The sequence below is a fragment of the Dendrobates tinctorius genome, unplaced genomic scaffold, assembly GCF_039654945.1.
Source record: "Dendrobates tinctorius isolate UK_male_01 unplaced genomic scaffold, ASM3965494v1 ptg000097l, whole genome shotgun sequence".
Classification (NCBI taxonomy): Eukaryota; Metazoa; Chordata; class Amphibia; order Anura; family Dendrobatidae; genus Dendrobates; species Dendrobates tinctorius.
In genome coordinates, this window is record NW_027361765.1 from 24,910,074 (window position 1) to 24,928,938 (window position 18,865).

Genomic DNA, 18,865 nt, shown 5'->3' on the forward strand with positions numbered 1-18,865 from the left:
GAATATGTACAAGAGAATTTGGCCAAAGGCTTCATCCGAAAGTCTTCTTCTCCCACTGGGGCTGGCTTCTTTTTTGTTAAGAAAAAGGACGGGTCTCTCCGCCCCTGTATTGACTATCGAGGTCTTAACCAGATTACCATCAAGAACAGATATCCTCTGCCTCTCATCCCCGAGCTGTTCGACCGGCTGCGAGGTGCGCGAATCTTCTCTAAATTGGATCTCCGTGGAGCCTATAATCTTGTCCGTATTCGCTCCGGAGATGAATGGAAGACCGCCTTCAACACCAGGGATGGACACTACGAGTACCTCGTCATGCCCTTCGGGTTGTGCAACGCTCCCGCAGTTTTTCAAGAATTCGTGAACGACATCTTCCGAGACCTTCTGTACTCCAGTGTGGTTGTATACCTTGACGATATCCTGATCTTCTCTCCCGATCTGTCCACCCACAGAAGAGATGTCCGCCGAGTGCTGTTCCGATTGAGGGAGAATCGCCTGTACGCCAAATTGGAGAAGTGCGTCTTTGAACAGTCCTCCCTTCCATTTTTGGGATATATCATCTCCGACTTCGGCCTGCGTATGGATCCGGTGAAGGTGTCTGCCGTGCTCAACTGGCCACGTCCCCAAGGGGTGAAAGCCGTTCAGCGATTTCTCGGCTTCGCAAATTATTATCGGCAGTTCATCCCTCATTTTTCCTCATTGGCCGGCTCTATCTCATCTTTGATTCGTAAAGGAGCCAACCCGCACGTCTGGACCCCTGAAGCAGAGGAGGCCTTCCTATCTCTAAAAAGAGCTTTTACCACGGCTCCCGTACTCCATCGTCCTGAGGTCAACAAACCGTTCGTCCTCGAAGTGGATGCATCAGCAACTGGAGCCGGAGCGGTTTTGTCTCAAAAATCTTCTTCCGGTAAACTCGTCACGTGCGGCTTCTTTTCCAAGTCCTTTTCCACCCCAGAGCGGAATTATTCCATAGGGGACCGAGAACTGCTGGCCATCAAGTTAGCTCTAGAAGAGTGGAGATACTTATTGGAGGGCGCCGCACATCCCTTCACAATCTTCACAGATCATAAGAATCTAGCTTATCTTCGGTCTGCGCAGAGACTCAACCCACGCCAGGCCAGGTGGTCTCTGTTCTTCGCTCGATTCGATTTTGATCTACATTTTCGCCCAGGCAACAAGAACCTCAAAGCTGACGCCTTGTCCAGGTCCTTCCTTCCCGCAGATGTCGAAGAAGAACCCACGCATATCTTGGATCCATCCCGGCTCATCACGGTGGCACCACTTTCTCTTCTCTCACCTCCACCTGGCAAGACTTTTGTGCCGGAGAAGGACCGAGGACGAATCCTCCACTGGGGACATGCTTCCAAGCTGGCTGGCCATCTCGGGCTTAAGAAGACACTTCACCTGGTATCCCGCTACTACTGGTGGCCGACTCTTCCCCAGGATGTCCGGGATTTCGTCGCCTCCTGTCTCTCCTGTGCCAAGATCAAGGTGCCTAGGCAGCTGCCTTCTGGGCTTCTACACCCGCTTCCTATACCCTCGTCCCCCTGGCAACACATTGCCATGGACTTTATTACGGACCTACCCCACTCTGCCAACTGTACAGTCGTCCTAGTGGTGGTTGATAGGTTTTCTAAGATGGCACACTTCGTTCCCCTTTCCGGCTTGCCATCGGCCCCAGCCTTGGCGAAGATCTTTGTTCAGCACATCTTCCGTCTTCATGAACTGCCGCAACATATTGTTTCTGACAGAGGAGTCCAATTTACCTCTCGCTTCTGGAGAGCCCTTTGCAGATCAATGGATGTCACTCTCGACTTCTCCTCATCTTACCACCCCCAGTCCAACGGTCAGGCCGAACGGACAAATCAGTGCTTGGTGAACTACCTCCGGCATTTTTCCAATGTCCACCAGAACGACTGGGCTGAACTTCTCCCGTGGGCTGAGTTCGCCTATAATAACCACGCCAGCGAGTCTTCAGGCAAGTCCCCTTTCTTTATCGTCTATGGGCAACATCCTGGTGTACCTCTACCGGTTCCTCCTGCCTCGGGTGTACCGGCGGCTGACCTTCTGACCGGGGAATTCTCCAGGATCTGGCAGGAGACCAAGGCCGCTCTCGAGTTGGTACGTAACAGAGTTAAGAGACACGCCGACAAAAGACGCCTGGATGCTCCGCCATATCACCCTGGTGATAAAGTTTGGCTGGCCTCCAAGTTTATTCGCCTCAAGATCCCTTCCCATAAACTGGGTCCCCGTTATATTGGACCTTTTGAGATCTTGTCCCGTATTAATGATGTCTCCTATAAACTACGGCTTCCTGCCTCTCTCCGTATCCCTAATGCCTTTCATGTGTCCTTGCTAAAACCAGTCGTCTTCAATCGTTTCCTTTCTAAGGCCCCTCACTCACCTCCGCCTGTCTCCGCAGACGATGTATTTGAGGTTAAAGATATTTTGGCCATGAGGAAGCAAAAGGGGAGAACCTTTTTCTTGGTTGATTGGAAGGGCTTTGGTCCCGAGGAGAGGTCCTGGGCGCCCCAGGAGAACATCCAGGCCCCTCGAATCTTGACCAAATTCCTTTCCGGACTGCGGAGGGGGGCGCGTAAGGAGGGGGGTACTGTCACGCGGCGGCTGCCGCGCGCTCCTCTCTCTGCCTCCTCCCGGCCGCAGCTTACCCTTCCTCCGGCATCCTGCTTCCCTCTGCGCCGGCGTCCGCGGTCTTCTCCACGGTCCTCCCCGGCTCCTCTTCTCCGTCCGGCGGTCCCCTTCGTCCGGTCTTCCGGACCGCGCCGGGTGCACGCCCCCGCCCCTCCTGCTCGGCGGGCGCGCGCACATACTGTGCCTGGGCACGCGCGCGCCTCCTCCTCCTCCTCCTACTGAGGACGCGCGCCTGCTCTCCCTCCTTTAGGTCACGACCCGGAAGTCCTCCTACCAGTCCCTATATCTGGCCGCCTCTTCCTGCCAGCGGTGCCTGAGTATCACTGTTCTTTCCTAGTGATTCTGGCCGTCCTCTTTGCACGCCTTCTCGCCCTGTCCATCCGTTGCTCGTTCACCTCTCCATTTTCCTCTCTCCTAGGTCCTGTGTCTTCCAGCCGTGCCCGCCTATCCTGTGTCTCCCAGCCGTGCCCGCCTATCCTGTGTCTTCCAGCCGTGCCCGCCTATCCTGTGTCTCCCAGCCGTGCCCGCCTATCCTGTGTCTCCTAGCCGTGCCGCCAGTTCTGTGTCTCCCAGGCCGTATCCACCTGTCTCGTGTCTCTAAGCCGTGGCTGTCTGTCCTGTGGTTCCCAGCCGGTACCGTCAGTCCTGTATCCCCAACACGGCTCTAGCAGTCTGTCTGTCGTTACCTCCCAGGGTACCAGCTGCCGTGGTAATAGTTACCCGCGGGCTTGCCCCAAACGCTCCCTGTATAGGGGGTGGTCCACCTGGTCAGCTCGCCCCCGGGAGGTTCGTTGCCACGGTCTAGCGGGTCCACCCCAGGTGTACCTCACAATCAGTTCAAAGTTTTGTACTTCATAGTTGCTATGTACACCTCCGATTAGTCCATCCACAAAGATGACCACTTTAAAATAAACTCTTATTCTTAATCTTCATTTATAGTTACACTTTATTAATAAAATGCAAAAATCGTGGTTTTCAGAGACACAATCCAATGAGTTGTCTACTACTTGGATAACCCCTTTTTAATCCATTTGTTTCCTCTTTTGAAATAACAACACTTATACTCACTTTCAGTGCCATCGACGTTCTAATGGTGTAGACAGTTCCTCTCCTGGCAAAAGTGTAGCAGTGATCCCTGTGGCCAATCAGTTGCCGTTTCACTCTTGCCACCTTTGGATAAATCATTTACATCTGGAGGAAGTAAGCGCTGCTTTTCTCTCTTCCTCTGGAAGTATGTGATACGTTCGAAAGTGGAAAGAGTGAAGTGGCTGCAGATTGGCCACAGGGATAACGTGACGCCATACTGCTACGTGATCACTGGGAGAAACAGTGCCAATAAAGCTGGGGCAAAGCTGTCACCAGAGGTTAGTATCAGTGTCGTTATTTTAAAAGGGGGACACACAGATTGAGAAGAGGTTGTCCGAGCAGTGGATGATGACCCAATTAATGTAGACAAGTGCAGATCAAACAAAAAATGGCATTTACACAAGACAGTGCGCCATGCTCTAACCACCTTCGCAGTGACAATGTTGCAGCAGAGAAGGCACCCATGACTCAAGCCCCATGACTCAAGGCCACACCATCCAACAAGCACAAAGCCACTGCGACAATGGCTGTCACACAGCAGCAACACCAAGTGAAAGGAGCAAAAAAATCACCTTACACAAACTCTCAGACTGTGAACTGAGAGCAAAAATAGAACCCCTCTTGCTGTCTCTTGCTAATTAAAAATACCTCTGCCAAATGGGAGGAAAGCTTGTCCAAGAAAGGGGACAGACCATACAATGTGTTCTGTTTCTTTATAGGAAGTAGGCGGCATATTCTCTAACAGTGCACACTTAATCCTTTATTTTCAATTTCATGGTTAGGGTCAGGTGCAGTTTTTAGTGTATTACCTATTTTCCCAAGTGAGTTGCTACTCTATCATAACATAGGAAATGTCCATCAGATCCTCGTTTACAAATTTGCTTGCAATTAATTTGCTTGCAGATAATTATTTAACAATTTGTTTGCTTGCAATCTATACAAATCCTACCATATCACTCTTCCTACTTTCAGGTCATTATTACTAATAGGCTTTAATAGTGTTTTTCTATGTGGCATTTGTACAACATTTATTCTTGGGCTAAAGCTGCCTGTTACATAAGTCTTTAGTAGAATATGAGAAGGTCTACATAAATAAGGCAGATTTATTAAACTATTTGGGCAAGGTTTTTTTATATGAAGTCACACATTTTGGCATGTCTATTTTAAGGAAAAAAAATATTTATTTCAATTTTACAAAATATAATATTAATTATGATAAAATACAGGAATAATAATGGGAGCAAAATAATCAATATGTGAAAAACAGTTAATTAAAAATAAGGCCTCACATCCACATAAGAAAAATGTCCTTAAGCAGTAACCCTGAGATATATCAGGCCAAGAAAATGCATTTCTCAATGTGATGCAAAAAATCCATAGTTGGTGATAAATATCAATAAAACATATAATGTGCATATAACCAGGTACCAAGAATCAACCATACAGTGTTTAATGCTTAAAATGTCAAAAACAAGGAAAACTCAGATGTAAAAAAGGTGTCAAAGGAATGGATTTTTTGCATCACATTGAGACCCGCTTTTTTTGGCCTGATTATATCTCAGGGTTACTGCTTATGACCATTTTTCTTATGTGGATGTGCGGCCTTGTCTTTAATTAATTGTTTTTCACATATTGATTCTTTTGCTTCCATTATTATTTCTGTATTTTGTCATAATTAATAAATATTATATTTTTACCACATTATCTTTTGGACTTGATGATCGTTTTTTTCTCCTTTAGTTTGTTTTCCCTTGTTTTATTCCAATTGTCCAAAATTAACTATATAGTGTCCAGTCTTTGGGTTGCAGGGCTATCACTCTAATTCACTGAATATTCTGATTGTCTCCACATATTGATACCCTGCCCCTATTAGCATTCCTTTGTTTTGTTTGTTATCTTACAATTTTTTTGCTGTGTTCTGCACAGGTTCTACAAAGGACATGAACTACAAGGCCAGTGAACAGTCCTGGCTGGGTAAAATTAATCAGGTTTTTAATAATGGGGCCACTGAACAATGTGGCAGTGGTCAGAGAACTGATGAACTGATGAACAATATTAAATATTTATTGTCTAAACGCACAAGACTTTGGTATGAAAACATTCTAAGAGAAATTTTTAACTAAGCAGATTATTCCAAGGGGCCTCCGTATCCGTGTTATACCTTCTTTCCCCATAGATGATAAAAATCTCATCAGAGCCTGGGAAGAGATATGTAACAATGCTTCCAAACAGTTTATGGAACTATAGGGTCCAACAACAAAACCCTGATGGGAATCAATAAACAAATTGATGATCTCTACAATCGAGCTAAAATTGAACTATCATCCGACAACCTACAGGTGATGACTACACAGGTAGAGAAACAGATAGATACCCTGGTCAAGAATATACAAGAAACTCATGCTCAGAAATACCATCTTGACATTAAACATTTCCAATCAAAGACTGTTTACCGTTGGAAAAAAAAAATTTACAGCAGACCAGACAGGAATCCCATACCCTGTCAGCTTCTTCACATTCCTCCTTGAACGAGATTTTAGATCACACTCCATATGCCATGACAACCAGATTTGGGGCAAGACCTAAATGTAGCCGTGAACAGAGACACTTTCCCTACAAACGGAACTCTGATACTTCACCTGAGAGAAACAAACGTGATGTTAAGGTAATTAATCTGAGTACACATATTCTCTCTGATACGGATTTACAAATCCTCTCTAAGGGTCTCTCCTTTTGCCCTCACTCTAATTTTGACCCATTTTCTGTTGTTAAAGATCTTCACATTTTCGCACGGATGTTGATTTTTGAAAAACACTTTCATGCCCAAACGCTACACACTTTCCAACAGAAATAGAACAGGAGTCCCTAAGGAATTTAGAAGAGCTGGCTATTGAACATGATGCCCCTGAAAATGGTAAAATCACTCCTTCTATACGTCACAAATCCAAGAAATTTCCAACCCTTTCCACATGGTCTAATGTGGACTTATTTGTTCAACTTGTTTCCAAAGATCTTAAGGCCATTCCGAGATGGATCACTCAAGATAACCTCTCTCCCAGTGAAAGAGCATCTTTGAAAAAGCTTCAAAACTTGACGGACAAAAGGTGATCAGAGATATTAACTATAATTTCCATAAAAAATTATGCAAATTATAAACTAGCTTATCAGGTACATCTTAAGATGCTTTTACATTGCAAGATTATCATGAACGAGTGTTCTTAAGAGTGTTCACAACAAATTTTCAGCAAAAAGCAAAGCAAAATGCATATTCATCAGATAAAATGATCTTTTGTGCAGGGCAAAATTGCTGTACTGTTGATAGTTGGTATACTGCAATTCTGTACTGATTGTTGTTCTGGTGCTGCATTTATGTAGTAATGGTGTTTTTGTGATGTATTCCTGTACTGATAGTAGTTCTGGTAACATTTTCCTGTACCGATAATGGTTCTGATGATGTATTCCTGTACTGGTGTTAATTCTGATCTTGCAAACATGTAGAAATCCATAACGTATGAGATAACATGATACATGGCTATGTTAACAAAGTACTGTGCTGTCTGGCAAGTTAAGGAAACAGAAACCGGATACATTATTGCAGCTGTGTACAGTATGTTTTACGCTAAAACAATGCAGGGTTTCAAGGAAAATATACTTTGAAAGGTCAGCTGGGAACTATGCATCTCGGATGACAAGTCTGAACTGAGGTAGGTAACCAATGGCTCCAGACCTGCCCACCCACACAGCATGAAAGTCACATGACTGTGATGTCATGACTAGAGTTGAGCGATACTGTCCGATACTTCAAAATATCGGATCGGAATGGATCGGCCGATCTTTAAAAAAAGTATCGGTATCGCTGATGCCGATACCGGAAGTCCCATTCAAGTCTATGAGACTTCCGGTATCGGAATTGGAAAAACCCTTTCCTGCCCTTGTACAGCCTCTCGGGGGTCTGTACAGGCCTTCCGGGGGTCTCTGCCGGCCTGCCGGGGGGCTGTGCCGGCCTGCCGGTCGGCTGTGCGGACTGCCCAGGGTCTGTACCGGCCTGCTGGGGGGCTGTGTCGGCCTGCCGGTGGTCTGTGCAGGCTTCGGGGGGCTGTGCCAGCCTGCCGGGGGGCTGTGCCGGCCTGCCGGGGGGCTGTGCAGGCTCCGGGGGGCTGTGCAGGCATCGTCCGATGGGACTACAAGTCCCATCGGGCGATGCCTGCTACCATGACAGTGATTGACACATTAGCCAATGATGGGACAGTAGTAGTCCCATCATCCGGCTAATGTGTTACTTAAATGTAAAAAAAAAAAAAAAAAAAAAAAAAATACTACATACATACATACTACATGCATGCTACATACATACTACATGCATGCTACATACATACTACATGCTACATACATACTACATACATACTACATGCATGCTACATACATACTACATGCTACATACATGCTACATACATACTACATGCATGCTACATGCATGCTACATACATACTACATGCTACATACATACTACATACATACTACATGCATGCTACATACATACTACATGCTACATACATACTACATACATGCTACATCCATACTACATACATACTACATGCATGCTACATGCATGCTACATACATACTACATGCTACATACATACTACATACATACTACATGCATGCTACATACATACTACATGCTACATACATACTACATACATGCTACATCCATACTACATACATACTACATGCATGCTACATGCATGCTACATACATACTACATGCTACATACATACTACATACATACTACATGCATGCTACATACATACTACATGCTACATACATACTACATACATGCTACATCCATACTACATACATACTACATGCATGCTACATGCATGCTACATACATACTACATGCTACATACATACTACATACATACTACATGCATGCTACATACATACTACATGCTACATACATACTACATACATGCTACATACATACTACATACATACTACATGCATGCTACATACATACTACATACATACTACATGCATGCTACATACATACTACATGCTACATACATACTACATACATGCTACATACATACTACATACATACTACATGCATGCTACATACAATACATTCATACAATACATACATAGACATACAGTACATATAACATAGAGTAACATACTTACCAATACTTGTCACATTGTTCCCCGAAGCCATTGTCTTTTACAGAATAAATATTAACTTAACAAACCACAAAAATACTCACCCATGATCCGAAGCAGTCCACGAGTGTGTCCCACGACGATCTTGGGTAGAGAACTGCAGCATCAGCTGATGCTGCCGCTCTCTACGGGCTGCAGGAATCCAATGACGGAAGGTAGGTATCCTTCCGCACTGTATTCCTCCGCCACTTAAAAAAAAAAAGTCCCTAGTCTCACTTTATGGTAAAAGCTGTGTGGGAAATCTGTATTTCATTTTTAAACTAGTGATTAATTTAAAATAGGAGTAAAATACTATTGACTGGTTGATAACGCCAGAAAAGTAAAAAGCTATTTAATGGAAATATTGATCAATCTACTAGACTGCATTAACTAATATACACAATAAATACGAAAACTTACCGTACATATCTGCTGCTTCGGCATGGCTTCTGAGTGATTTTTCATATTGGTAAAGAGCATTGTCAACAGCTCCTAGGTTTTGGAGTAATACAGCCATCTTTCTTGTAGAGAATTGCTTTCCATTACACAGGTTCAAGCTCGCAGTAAAACACTTTTCAGCCTGGCTAAAATATTTTAGTTCAGCATAATGCAGACCAACATGGTTATATAGTGTTCCTGAAAACAGAAGATGGAAAAAATAAAATGTTGGGTGTATAAGCATGTTTATACGTTCTTATGCTTGATCTATTTCTTCCATTATCTACTAAAAGAAACAACATTAATGGCACTGCACAGAAAGTTCCTAAACATTACTACCTACAATATAAAATACACCATATGCTGGTAAATCAGAAGTTAGAGTACTGAGCAAAGTTTGGTAGTTATATTTTATCCAATTTGGCCTCATTTATACTTCTGCTTTTGTCCTTCGAGTGTTGTCAAAATGTGTGTTGTCAACACAATATATTATTTTGGGGTTAATCACAAATTAGATTTTTTTGACTGACCGTTTGAAAAAAAAGGAAACATTTCCTATACTATCCATACATACACTGATGCATATTGTATGTGCAACATTATATTTGGAGAGGAGAATGCAGATGAGAAAAGAAAAATGTTGAGATATTTCAATTTTGAAATGGTTTGGTTCATATTATGAAGGACACTGGAAAGCAGGTCAAACAGAGTGCAAAGTTTCAATATTTGTATTCATTTGCCTCATTGAGTGAATGGATATGCCATAGGGCACATGTAAAAACCACATTTGGGTATTCAAATACATGCCCCTTATGAAATACTCTACATAGAGAATATTATGACTCCATATCTATGCTGCGAGTGTAGGGCACTTGAGTCACCAGGCTGTCTCTATGTGCCGATACTCATACATAGTGAAATCAGATAACTTGACTTGACTGTAGGAAGCAAGAATGAAGTTCCAGAAGATTACAATTATATTAGCAATAGCTGCAACTGCTGAAGTAGGTAAAAAAGACACAGAGTGAATAAGAAAAAGAAGGGAATTACTGACATCAGAGCTAAGGAGACGGACAGGGAGACAAACTTCTAAAAGGCAAACCTTATTGCACAGCAGCACAACAGAAACAGTACAATACAATACTATATGATTCCCAATTCATACCGTGAAAAGGTACTTTTTTAGGATGAACGAAAAATTATAATTCACTTTTAAAACAAGCTGGAACACTATGTCTATCAATCAGTACCATTGATTTGTTAATCACAAAAGAAATCTGCACACCTTTTATGTGGCTCGATGCTTCCTGTTTTAAGTTTAAATTTTCCTAACAACAAAAAACAGTACAGTTTTAATAGGAGGCAAAAATGTGTGATGAATCCAGTCAAATTTTATTTTTTAGACTTTGAACTTCTATATCAAAAGCAACATTGAGTCATATGGGAAGATTTAAAAGGCAAAACAAGTTTCAAAAAGTTTAGAATTTGGTATGCACAAAATGTATTTATTTATATAAATATTGTACGGTGGCTGCCGGACACATAGTTCATGGGAGGTATGTTTCACTAATGTGGTTGTCCTCTCTGATGTAAACCTGGGGTAATGCTGTAGTGCACATAGTACTAAGAGGCCTGTTTTATAGGCAGTCTGAGAGATGGGTGGGTCTGATAGCCCATATATTAGAAAGCCCATGTATGTGGTCCAGAAGGTAAAATGGAGTCTGCTTGTTTGACACATGGCCTGTATATCTGGAGGTGAGAAGACTTCTTGTGTGATGTTTCCAGATTGTGTTGGTATACTGGATGATATCCAGTCTGAATGTGCTGGACTGTCTCTAAAAGTTACTGAGTTGGAAGTGTTTGCTTTGTTTTGCCTGCACTGAAAGGCTGTTTACTTTCCTTTTCTTGTGGCATGGTTTATGAGGCAAAAAAAACACATTTGAAAGGTTGACTCACCAAAACCCTGACTAATGCACTAGCAGGATGCAGCAGACCTCCATTGATAAAGGCTGGGGCAGCACAGGTGCAAACCACTGATGAGAACAGCCAGTAACTCAAGAGGGTCTGGCTGCCTATTGGAAAAAATGAACACAAATAGGGCTTGCATAGGACATCAGTCACACAGATAAGTGTGGTGCAAAGTGTCTGAACAGCCTATTAATGACACCCATAGTATTAGCAGGTGGGCTGCTCATCACTATATATATGCATCACACAAAAAAAACCAAGCCAACATGAAGAGGTCTAGCTGCATCCTGCAAAAATTATGAAAAGTGCAAAAAAGATATACGTTGGGTTGTGAGCTAATCTGCTTTGGCCAAAATAGTAACTAATACCCCATATCTGTCACGCCTATCTTCCATTCCACGGCTCCCACTCTCCCCGCGGCTTCTGCTCTGGCCGCCTCTGCTGCGGCTCCCGCTGTCCCTGATCCTGCGGCCGCTGCTCTGGCCATCTCTGCCGCAGCTTCTCCTGTCACAGCGCTGGTGGCTCCTGCAGTCTCCTGCGCCTCCCAGGGCTTCCCAGCGCTCCCGGCTCTCTCAGCTCGCCCCCACTGCAGGCGCCTGTCAATCAGCCTCCTCCTTTCCTGTCCTGCGGCCGGTCTCTGTCCCCAGTCAGGTACGTAGGCACACATCTAGGCATGCCTCTCCAGACTGAGCCGCCCTATCCCTTGGCCTTCATGATGCTGGTGCACCCTGACCCGGAAGTCCTGCAGCGTGCCCTATATCAGGCAGTCTCACTCCATGATCTGAACCTGATTATCAATTGTGGTTCACGCTTAATCTCGGGTCCATGTTCTCCTGCATTTCCTCTGTTCCTGCGCTTTGTACCTCTCCTGGCCCCCGCTGGTCCTCCACCTGTGACCTCTCTGTGTTCCCTTCTAGGTCCAGACCGTTCCAGCTTGTGTCCGCCTGTTCCAGCGTCTTCCCCAGAGCCCGTTCCTGCCACCTCCCTTGCCGTCAACCTCCGTCCACGCGGCTACAGCAGTCTCCCCTGTGGTCGTCGCCTTCTCCCCTCTGCCCACCAGCACGTTCCCCGCCTGTGTTTCCCTCCTGCTGTTCCCAGGTATCAGCTACCGCGGCGATAGTCTCCCCTGGGCCTGCCCCAACGCTCCCTGTATAGGGGTGGTACACTTGGCCAGCTCGCCCGAGGGAGGTTCGTTGTTGCGGTCCTGAGGGTTCAACTCATGGAGCACTCCAGTCTCAAAATATCTTTTTTGCACTTGTTATCATTTTTGCAGAATGCAGCTAAACCTCTTCATGTTGGCTTGTTTTTTTCTGTGTGATGCATATATATAGTGCTGAGCAGCCCGCCTGCTAATACTATGGGCGTCATTAATAGGCTGTTCAGACACTTTGCACCACACTTATCTGTGTGACTGATGTCCTATGCAAGTCCTATTTGTGTGCATTTTTTCCACTAGGCAGCCAGACCCTCTTGGGTTACTGGCTGTTCTCATCAGTGATTTGCACCTGTGCTGCCCCAGCCTTTATCAATGGAGGTCTGCTGCATCCTGCTAGTGCATTAGTCAGGGTTTTGGTGAGTCAACCTTTCAAATGTGTTTTTTTTTAAAGTTTTGGGAATTTTTTCCTTATGTGCGCTGTTCAGATTTAGTGTTAGGGACTCACAAAATTTGGGGACCCTTGACGTTGGGTTGCGAGCTAATCTGCTTTGGCCACAATAGTAACTAATACCCCATATCTTTTTATCTTTTTATCATTTTTGCAGGCTGGAGCTAGACCTCTTCATGTTGGCTTGGTTTTTTCTGTGTGATGCATATATATATAGTGCTCAGCAGCATGCCTGCTAATACTATGGGCGTCATTAATAGGCTGTTCAGACACTTTGCACCACACTTATCTGTGTGACTGATGTCCTATGCAAGCCCTATTTGTGTGCATTTTTTCCACTAGGCAGCCAGACCCTCTTGGGTTACTGGCTGTTCTCATCAGTGGTTTGCACCCGTGCTGCCCCAGTCTTTATCAATGGAGGTCTGCTGCATCCTGCTAGTACATTAGTCAGGGTTTTGGTGAGTCAACCTTTCAAATGTGTTTTTTTTTTTTTAATTTTGGAGAATTTTTTCCTTATGTGCTCTGTTATGGTTTATGAAGCACCAATAAACCAGCCTGGACATTTCAATGGAAATGGTTCCTGGGTTGCCTCACCACGCACCCAAGTGAGCAGCATTCCCACTATATATATACACATCTATATATACTGTGTATGTATATATATATATATATATATATATATATATATATATATATACACACACAGTGGGAAAAAAAGCATTTAGTCAGCCACTTATTGTGCAGGTTCTCCCACTTAAAAAGATGAGAGAAGACTGTAAATGACATATGTAGACCACAACTATGAGAGTAAATATGAGAAAACTAATCCATAAAATCACCTTGTCTGATTTGGCAAGATTTATTTTTCAAATTATGGTGGAAAATAAGTATTTGGTCATTAACAAAAGCTCATCTCAATATTTTGCTATATATCCTTTGTTGGCAAAGAGGTCAAATGTTTTCTGTGAGTCTTCACAAGTGGGAGAACTTGCACAATTAGTGGCTGGCTAACTACTTTTTTCCCCACTGTATATATACACTAGCTGAAGAGCCCGGCGCTGCCCGGGCAAAATAACTGACTGTGGTTAGCTATGACAAATTATAATGATTATATTGCACATATCGCTGTTAAACATAGCAATGCTCTAGTACTGGTACACGGAACACAACAGGCACCACTTTGTTGAAGCAAAAATTATTTTTGAACACAATATTAACCCCTTAGCGACTGCCGATATGAATTAACAGCGGCAGTTAAGGGGCCTTATTCCTCCTGCACCTCATGCTTCTTCTTTTTACACAGCCTCCTCCTGCACCTCATGCTCCTCCTTTATACACAGCATGTTTTTGCAGCACAGCTTTTCTCCTTTATAGTCGCCGCCTCTGGCAGCACCTCACACTCCTCTTCTATATACAATTGGAAACACTTGATCCCAAAAGAAATTGCACTAATTGCAATAAAGCATATCGTATACACAGCCTACTTCTTCTGCTGCACCACACTTTTCTCCTTTAGACCTAGTTCACAAGTTATTTGGTCAGTATTTTTATCTCAGTATTTGTAAGCTAAAACTTGGAGTAAAATAATCAGGAAAAGTACATTAGAAACATATCACCACTTCTGTATTTTTCTCCAACTCGTGGTTTCGGCTTATAAAAACTGAGGTAAAATACTGACCAAATACTGAACGTGTGAATGTGGCCTTACACACAGCATCCACCTGCAGTGCCTCACTCTTCTCTATACACAGCCTCATACTGCAGCAGCACATCACTTCTCTCAATTTCCCATCACGCATCTCATTTTCCCCCTAACATCTCTTATTTTCCCCTCACATCTCTCATTTTTCCCTCCTCTCATTTTCCCCCTCCACCTCTCATTTTCCCCCTCCACCTCTCATTTTCCCCCTCACTCCTCTCATTTTCCCCTCACTCCTCTCTTTTTCTCCCTCACTCCTCTCTTTTTCTCCCTCACTCCTCTCATTTTCCCCCTCACTCCTCTCATTTTCCCCCTCACTCCTCTCATTTTCCCCCTCACACCTCTCATTTTCACCTCACACCTCATTTTCTGATCACTCCACTATTTTCCCTTCACTCCTCTCATTTTCCACTCACACCTTTTCATTTTCACCTCACACCTCTCATTTTCCCCTCACTCGTCTCATTTTCACCTCACTCGCCTCTTCCCCTCACATGTGCACAGCAACTTCCTGTTATGAGCACAGCGGTGTAATCCATGAGGAAACTCCATTTCCCTTGAGGTCATGCCTCACAAGAGCAACTCCATTCTAGACACGACTGACCTAGATGCGGCCTGTGCCTGCCGTGCATTGATACTCTGAAGGCGGTGGCCAGATTGTAGCTCGCAGCAGCTGGGATGTTGCAGTCGGTGAGTTTTGCATGGTGGCTTTCTAGGTTAATGTGTTTCCGCCCATGTGCGCTAAAAACATGGGCCATGTGAACAGGGCTTTGCGTGTGGAGTGTGGCTATGCAGAGTGGGCAGGGCTATGTGGAGTAGGTGTGGCTTGATACATACACACACATACATACACTCAGCTATATATATATACATATACTAGCTATTGATCCCGTTCTACGCCCAAGAGGTAAGCATTTTTTTCTCTCCATCTGTATGTTTCTGTGTATGTGTGTGTTTGTGTCTGTGTGTGTCTCTCTGTCTGTGGGTGTCTTTGTGTGTGTATGTCTGTGTGTATCTATGTGAGTGTGTGTCTTTCTACGTGTGTGTGTGTCTCTGTGACTGTGTTTGTCTGTGTGTGTGTCTCTCTATGTGAGTGTGTCTCCTTATGTGTGTGCCTCTCTGTGTGTATGTCTCTATGTGTGTCTCTGTGAGAATGTGTGTGTCTCTCTCTCTGTGAGTGTGTGTCTCTCTGTGTGTGAGTGTCTCTCTCTCTTTGTGTGTCTGTTTCTCTCTGTGTGCATGTGTGTCTCTCTGTGGGTCTCATCACTGCTGCAATGATAAACCGCAACAGAGCCATTATGCACATGCGCCGGAGGCTTTTGACAGAAGGACACATCTCTGGTTACATTATAGATAATATATCTATATATTTGTTTTATTAGTTAGAAAACTAGCTTTAAATGACATACAGTAATTCTCTATGTAAAAGCTCATGTTATAAGTTGGAAAAATCGCATTGTACTTGCATGACACTCACATGACACTAGTCCTACTTTTCAGGAACAACACAGAGTGATTTTATTTACAGTACACAGATGAGTGCGAGCCCTTACAGGTCTACTCTCATTTCTATGATTTTGTCCTTTTGTGTAATTTTTCTCTATGATGTAAAATAATGAACTTTATGACACTACAGATGAATTTCCTCTTTTAAAAAAGCTGACTTGGAATGTTGGTACATTTCCCCAGTATGTATAGTTCATACAAAACATCAGAACAATGTTCTGTAAAAAATTATGTGAGTGATATTTAATCTTCATTTACAATACATAAAAAAAACAGTTACAAAGTTAGTATGGAGAAAAGAAAAAAACGCCTTTCGACTGAAACATTTCTGACCGTGTGGTAATTTTTCATAGCCCATAGGAACATTTTGCTGCCATTTTGTATGAACTATAAGTGCTGGGAGAGGAAAGTGGCCAGGCACAAGCTGTGCTAATGGAACTTTTCTCTTTACATTTCCCCAATGTCTGGTAAAAATAAGTTGGCTGGAAATACCTGGTCGGTCCATTAATTATAATGGGCTGATCTAATGTATCTCTAGCAAATCTTAATGTAGTCAATGGGTCTTGAGAGGACACAGGCATGGAACAGCACTGTAAGCATTTAGAATAAATATGTCAAATATATGTACCGCATTTTTCGGATTACCTCGTAATAGACACCTTTTTTTCCTCCAAATTTGGGAGGAAAATGGGGGTACATCTTATCATCCGAAGTGAGCTTACCAGAGGAGACAGCGGTGGTGGAGTAGGGTCACAGAAGGCAGGGTTGCTTCTTCAGGAGGCCAGAGACAGCGGCAGGAGTGGGGCATTGCACAGATTGGGATCTCGGGAGACAAGATTTTGTTTCCCGAGATCTCAATCAGTGCCTGCGCCACCACTGGTAGCCATTTTCCAGAAGCCCACTGCAGGGATCTGAATGGGAAAGGGGACTCTGCTCATCGGTGCCAACATCTAATGAGGGACCAGTCGCCGCAGCATTACCCCACTCCTGCTGCCGGCCTCCTGAAGCAGTGACCCTGCCTCCTGTGACCTTGCTCCACTGCCGCTGACCCCCGGGTAAGCTATTGCTGAAACAAATTATAAGATGCATCAGCATTTTATTAAAAAAAATGTTTTTCCTATTTTCCACCCCAAAATTAAGGGTGAATGTCTGTCCCCATAACTCCCATCAACTAAGTCAGCTTATGTAAGAAAGAAAATACACTTACCAAGCAGTTGTATATCAGATATACCTATCATTGACTCCATACAAGAATTCAATGTCTGAAGCACTGCAGCCTGGGAAAACGCTTGACTGTTTATCATGTATTTAGCAGCCTCTCTCATGGCCATAGCTGCATCTTCTAGTTTGTGGTTTTTCAAGTATGAGTGACCTGCAAGTCTGAATGAATGCGCAGCAGAGGAAAGATCACCCGTCATGACAAAACAGTACCCCAGCTTAATAAGGGCATCCGCAATACTCTTGAGTTTATCATAACTATACTCATTGATGGCCCTTTCATAAAACTTCACAGCTTTGCTATACTCTTTCATTTCATCATAAGCAGCGCCTATATTGAAAAACAGATCACCATCTCTTTCTTCCATTCCACTGAGTCTGGATTTTATAAGACACTTTAAAGCTTTCTTCGGTTTTCCAACACAAATATAAGTGGCGCCAAGATTGAATAAACAGGCTTTCTGAATTTTTTCTTCTGGTATCTTGGAGGAAAGTATGAATGCTTGTTTGAAGGTTCTCAGGGCTTCATTTATGTCATCATGGTGTAATAAGTGGCTTCCATCTTTGCAGAGTGACAGTATTTTTGACTGAATGGTATTTTGCTCCTGTGGAGTTTTTGAAACCTTTAAGTCTGCCATGGTGCTTTAAAACCTGTTGGAAAAATATTCAATATCCTCAGATAAAAGGATCAGAATTATACTTTTAAAAAGTTGTCTTTAAAATGGTATGGTGACATTGTGTTCTGCTTTAACTGGTGGATGCATAGTTGGCCTGTGGTTATACTGGGTCAAACACATGGCCTACTAAGCAGTACGAGCAAAGCCAAGATAAGACGATGTAGCATGCATTTCCTACTTGTGATCCAGTCCTTTCTAAGGATTATCTCTCTATTCATTTTTATGCAAGCTTCCACAATTACTGTGTTACTAGTGTACTCATTAATTTTTTGAGTTTTCAGGAAAATTAATAGAGACAACCACACGTACGCAACCAACACTCCATTCCTGACAATGTGTGGGCCCAGTTCTCGACATAGATGTGGGTTGTTCTTCACATTAATAGCATATCCCCTTGATGCCATAAATGTCTCAGATAGGAACTCCTAGTTAAACAATTCATATTGAGAATTGAGAATTATAGGGTAATTATATCAGAAACTAATATTTTTTTAAATCCTAGAGCCAATACATTATAACCTTTTTAGTGATGGCATATTAATCCATTTACTCTAGCCTTAATTACTTCAAGAGAACCTACTCAAAAACTATCATTTTATTTCATAGTCTTAGATTTAGGAGATATGTGTTTGTGTATTTTGCGAAGAGATACAGAGGTAACTGAACATTACTCATAAACCACAATCTATTTTCCTCCTAACCTTCCCAGCATTTAACAACCACAGATGACATGGTTCAGATACTGAAGATAAAAGTAATTTAGCGGCTTTGAAATAAAATAATAAATGGCGGCAGTGAGAAGACATCACAAGCTAGGGAGCTG

The 18,865-nt window shown here is 43.3% G+C and overlaps 1 protein-coding gene across 1 annotated transcript in view; it reads right to left on the reverse strand.

The window, feature by feature from the left end:
• LOC141099003 (tetratricopeptide repeat protein 24-like) overlaps positions 1-18,013 on the reverse strand; it is a 145,991-nt gene extending 127,978 nt beyond the window's left edge. Inside the window, exons 1-2 of the mRNA XM_073587048.1 lie at positions 17,355-18,013; positions 9,353-9,568 (exon numbers count right to left, since the gene is read on the reverse strand). Of these exons, the coding sequence (XP_073443149.1) occupies positions 9,353-9,568; positions 17,355-18,003 (865 nt within the window). The 5' untranslated portion in view covers positions 18,004-18,013. The remainder of the gene's footprint in view (positions 1-9,352; positions 9,569-17,354) is intronic.
• Between the last annotated feature and the right edge of the window lie 852 nt (positions 18,014-18,865).